We start from the raw sequence: 6000 nt of genomic DNA, 5'->3' as shown, positions 1-6000 counted from the left end.
GAAGACAAAATATCCTTTAAATTTGTCTTTATTTTGTCCAAAAGTAATGACAAATCTAATAAAGACCATCATCATCACACAGAAAAGACTTTTGGGACTATAATAATGATGATTACTTGTTTTTTTTTTGGCAGAAATTTGGCAATATAAGAAAACTAAAGCCCAAAAATTCTTTGGATGATGGCAATTGGTTTTTTTGATATCCTTTTTTGAATATCCAGAACTTTTTAGACAATTTGTTGATCAAAAATCTTCACTAACGAAGGAACTTTGTTGAAATTTTTATGGTGCAGATTTCCTGAAGTTCTCAAACATTTTTTTGACCAAGAAATTTCACCAATAAAAGATTTTTGGTGAAGATTTCTTTGGAACTTTGTCAACATCTGAAGAAGATGACCAAGATTTAGTTCAAGAATAGTACCAAGAAAATTAAACATTAAAGAAAAAGTTTTTTCTTGGTCTCATTCTTGAAATATCTAGAATTGCAAACACTCTGTTGGACAAAAATCTTCACCAATAAAACAACTTTGGTGAAGATGATTTTTGTGAAGATTTCTATTGACCTTTAGCAAGATTTGTACCAGTAACAGTAGACACCAGGAAAAAAAATTTAGATTTCAATCTTACATCCAATGGAGCCAACATTGAATGTACAGATGATCCTCAATGTCCTGTATTTTATCAGTAACTTTCAACAGAATCAATACAAAAATCTTCACCAATCTTCAGAAGTAGTTGCAAATCAAGTTAAATTGGACACCAGGAAAAAAATCATTTGTTCTCAATCTGATAATCTCTAATGTCCTGATTTTTTACCAGCAACTTTTGACTAATTTTTGGTAGAATTATACAAAAATCTTCAGCAAAGTTGGAGTAACTCAAGATGGATAAACATGAAGGTACAACTTCAATTCACAAATTTAACTTTGTCTTCATCTTGGTCAAAAGTAATTGCAAGTTTGAGTAAAATTTGACATGAACAAGCAAATTATTGGATTATGCAATTGAAGATACTGATAATCCTTAATGTCCTGATTTTTTGTTCAACAACTTTTGACCAAATCTGCAAAAATTTTCACCAGTTGCAATTCAAGTTGGAGGAAGTTGAAGGCAAAATATCCAATTAACTTTGTCTTCATCCTGGTCAAAAATTTCAAGAAATGGAGTAAATTGAATAAGAAATTAGATTATACAGTTATTCTCAATGACTCCATATTGATGATACTGATAATCTTTAATGTCTTGATTTTTCCAGCAACTTTTGACTAGATTTCTTGCAGAATTATACAAAAATCTTCAGCAAAGTTGGAGTAACTCAAGATGGATAAAAATGAAGGTACAACTTCAATTCACAAATTTAACTTTGTCTTCATCTTGGTCAAAAAAAATGACAATTTGAGAAAAATTTGACATGGAGAATCAAATTACTGGATTATGTAATTGAAGATACTGGTAATCCTTAATGTCCTGATTTTTTACCAGTAACTTTTGACCAACTCTGCAAAAATATTCACAAATGTTGCAGTAATTCAAGTTGGAGGAAGTACAAGGAAAAATTTCATGTTAACTTTGTCTTCATCTTGGTCAAAAATATTAGAAATTGGTGTAAATTGAATAAGAAATTAGATTATACAATTATTCTTGGTCAGACAGGATGGCAAATCAAGTAGAACTGGGCATCAGAAAAAAATTCTTAGGATTAAAAAGTTATTCTCAATGGTGCGAACATTGAGGATAGTAATAATCCCTAATGTCTTAATTTTTCCAGCAACTTTTGTCTAATTTCTGCCAGAATTTTACAAAAATCGTTACCAATATTGCTGTAATTTACTTTGGAGAATATAGAAAGGACATAATCCTTTCAACTTGGCATTCTACATCTCTAGAAGTAATGGGAAATCAAGTAAAGCTGGACATCAGAAAAAAATCTTGATAATGATTATGAAGTAATTCTCGTAAGATTTTGTATGATAATCCCTGATGTCTTGATTTTTTTCCAGCAACTTTTGACTAACTTCTAGTCGAATTCAACAAAAAATTTATTCAAATATTGCTGCAATTCACTTTGGAGTATATTGATGAGACTATATCCATTCAACTTGGCATTCTACATCTTTAGAAGTAATGGGGAATCAAGTAAAACTGCACATCAGAAAAAAAACCTGGATTATGATTATGAAGTCATTTTCAATTGAGGATACTGATAATCTCTAATATCTTAATTTTTCCAGCAACTTTTGACTAATTTCCGCCAGAACTTTACAAAAATCTTCAACCATATTGCTCCAATTCACTTTGGAGAATATTGAAAAAACATAATCCTTTCAACTTGGCATTCTACATCTTTAGAAGTAATGGAAAATCAAGTAAAACTGGACATCAAAAAAAAATCTTGATTATGATTATGAAGAAATTCTCGTAAGATTTTGTATGATAATCCCTGATGTCCTGATTTTTTCCAGCATTTTTCAACTATTTTCTGGTAGAATTCAACAAAAATCTTGACCAATATTGCTGCAATTCACTTTGGAGAATATTGAATAGACATAATCCTTTCAACTTGCCATTCTACATCTTTAGAAATAATGGAAAATCAAGTAAAACTGGACATCAGAAAAAAAATCTTGATAATGATTATGAAGTAATTCTCAATTGAGGATACTGATATTCCCTAATGTTTTGATTTTTTCATCAACTTTTAGCTAACTTCTGGTAGAATTCAACAAAAATCGTGACCAATATTGCTGCAATTCACTTTAGAAAATATTGGAGAGACTATATCCATTCAACTTGACATTCTACATCTTTAGAAATAACAGGAAATTAGGTAAATTGGATATCAAATTGGATTATAAAATTATTTTCAATGCCCCAACATTGAAGATACCGATAATCCCTCCATGTCCTTTTTTTAACAGAGTTTTCTAGATTTCAGAGATCAACAAATCAAACAATTTCTTTCCAGCTTGCCCAATTTTTGGACTAGGTTTTTTGGATATAGCATCATACTGAATCAGAAATTTGTCTAAAAAACTGTGTCATCCAAGAATCCTTCAGAAATACTAAAAGAAAAATGTCCTGTAATTCTTTAGATATACCTCATTTTCTTGTTTTTCAATAAGGATACCACAATTTTTCATCAGGTGTTGATGATGGAATTTTGGAATAATTCCAAGAATTGTCTGAATACTTCCAAGAATTTTTGGTACTATTAAACAGGATTTTGGAATGTCGTCGGTTTTTTGTAAAACATAAAAATGAACCTTAAAGTCCTGCCTTTTGGCAACCAATATTCCAACCTTGATTCACCCTGAAGAAATTATTTTTGCAGAAGAACTTTTCTTGGCCGAAATTTTTGGTTAAAAAAAATTGACAAGATGATACAAGTAAATGTAACTTCTTTTTTATCACGGAACAGTTTCGAATAATTGTCTTTCATTTTTGAAATATCCAGGACTTCATAAGTTCTATCTAAAATTTTTGGTTCAAGCTATTGCATCATCTAATAAAACAGAATCTGGTCAACTATTTGTGGATAATACTCAAATGCTGAATGATGCACCAGCAAACTACAATTTTTTTTATCAAAATCCAACAAATTTTGGTAAAGTGCAAGATTTTGGTTCTTCTATTTCTGGAACACCCGACAATACTGTGAGAAAAATATTTTTTGGATTTTGTTACCAAAATTTTGGATTCTCTTCAGTTTTTTTGGTAATTTTGTACAAGATTTTGGTACCTCTATTTCTGGAACATTCAACAATACTGTGATCAAAAATAAAATCTTGAATTTTCATTTTCAAGCCAAGAATGTGGATTTTCTTCAGTTTTTTTTTATTTGTGTTATCCATGTTTTAGATTTTTTATAATTTCGGTAGGAGTTTTTATAAAACATGAAATTTTGTATTGGAAATCAGTATGATCCATGTATTTATTTATAAATAGTCCATTTTCCAAATTTGGATTTTATATCTTGATTTGTTCAAAGTATCAAGTTTGCAAAATTATTTATATTTTTTCCTGAAATACATAAATTTTGTTATAAAACTTTGTTTTTATTTAATATAATTTAATAGTAAAATTTATTTAATAAACTATGTTAAATTTTTAGAACTATTTTAAAAATTTATTTTATTTTAAAAATTATATAATTATGAATTATTTTAACAATATTTTTAAATAATTTGAATAATTAAATAATGAAACAATAATGACTTGTTTGTGAAAATATTTAAATAATTAATTTAATTCAGATAAATAAGTAACAAAAATAGTAAAAAATCATTATTTTATACGTATTTGTAAAATATTACAATTTTTTTATTTAATTAATTGACTTCATTTATTTAAAATAGTTAAAAAACATTTTATTAATAAGTCATTGAAATATGTTATAAGAAAAAATATAATTATGAATTATTTTCACAAAATTTAGATAAATTGAATAATTAAGTAATAAAGTAATAATGACTTATTTAAAAAACTTTTTATTTTTATTTAATAATTATTTTTTCTTTATTTATTCATACACTTTAATAAAAATATTTAAATAATTAATTCAATTTAAATAATTAGTTAAAAAACTAATTAAAAGCCATTATTTAATACATAATATGTATAAAATATTAAAAATATATATTTATTTTTTTGCATTTTAACAATAAGAATAAAAATAATAAAACATTTATCATTATTTTGACATTAAAGTAATAAAATTATAAGAAATCAGTTATTAATAAACTTAATCAAAATAGTTAAGAAATATTGTATTAATAATATTTAAATTTAAATTTAATTAATATTAATAATGAATTGAATTACGTTATTTAATTACGTAATGAAACAATACCAAATTATTTAAAAAATTAAATATAATGATAACAAATGATTTAACTGATTATTTTGTTTAGAATAATCGAGCAATTCAAATTAAATAGCTAAAAAATAATAAACTATTTAATTAATAATATAAATATTTAATTAATAATATATTATTTGGATGATTTTTAACTGAATAAAAAATGAAATAATAATAAATCATTCAAATATTTAATTTAATTTAAATAAAAAACAAGAGAGTAATAAAAAATATTTTAGTTCGAAAGTTTTTCAAATAAATATTCTATTTGACATAAAATCTTATTACTTTCTTATATTAAATATAAACTTATATTTTTTGTAATAATTAAGAAGAAATTAATGAGTTAGTATTAATACAAAACTAATAATTTTTATTTGATAAAAAATATTAAAAACAAAAATTTGTCTCAATATGTCAAATATATATATTTGACAGGTTCATATTTTTTTCTCTTAATTTTTATTCTATCTTAAATATTTAACTAATAATTTAAAAAATATACTTACTTTATTAAAAATCCTATATTTTCATTGTATTTAGTTCACTTTAATTTATACATGAGTTACTCTTAATAATTTTTAATTAACTACAATTTTGTAAAAGAAAATGTAACTTTAAGAATTTTGATTTACTCTGCGAAATATGCTTAAATTTATAAAGCTTTTCGATTGTTTTAGTATGTAAAACAGGTTGCTTTATAAATTTGATAAATAAAAATTTTATGTTGAAAAAAAAAACACTTGAAGAAAATTTGATGTTAATTTTATTATAAATGTTATGCACATATTTTGTATCAGTAATTTAGTTTAATTAAATATTAAAAATTAAAATGAATAATTATAATTTAATAAAAATAATTAAAAATTAAAATAAATACATTTTTTTGTAAAGAATAACAACACTGTGCTAAATTTAATTTAAACAATTTGTTAGATAACTATTTATAAACTAAACATAAAGCTTATATTGATAAAATAAAATATATAATTATGTAATAATGAATAGTAATAAAAATATGTCTGACATATAGTAAATATGTAAATGAAATTTTCTAAAAACAAATTTTGCTTAAATAAATTTTGTCACAAAATAAATACTAACTTATAATCACAAAGTATTTCTATTGAAATTATTATATT

General features: G+C 24.0%; 1 protein-coding gene across 1 annotated transcript in view; it reads left to right on the top strand.

The window, feature by feature from the left end:
• The first annotated feature begins 883 nt into the window (after positions 1 to 883).
• Positions 884 to 6000, top strand: part of LOC113367640 (zwei Ig domain protein zig-8-like) — a 69690-nt gene continuing 64573 nt past the window's right edge. Inside the window, exons 1-2 of the mRNA XM_026609229.1 lie at positions 884 to 899; positions 3455 to 3654. Of these exons, the coding sequence (XP_026465014.1) occupies positions 884 to 899; positions 3455 to 3654 (216 nt within the window). The remainder of the gene's footprint in view (positions 900 to 3454; positions 3655 to 6000) is intronic.

The sequence above is a fragment of the Ctenocephalides felis genome, unplaced genomic scaffold (assembly GCF_003426905.1).
Source record: "Ctenocephalides felis isolate EL2017-DRISC unplaced genomic scaffold, ASM342690v1 CF-g0.4_SCAFFOLD_01170, whole genome shotgun sequence".
Lineage (NCBI taxonomy): Eukaryota > Metazoa > Arthropoda > Insecta > Siphonaptera > Pulicidae > Ctenocephalides > Ctenocephalides felis.
The sequence above is the reverse complement of the archived record's forward strand: the minus strand, read 5'-3'. Positions and strand labels throughout refer to the sequence as shown.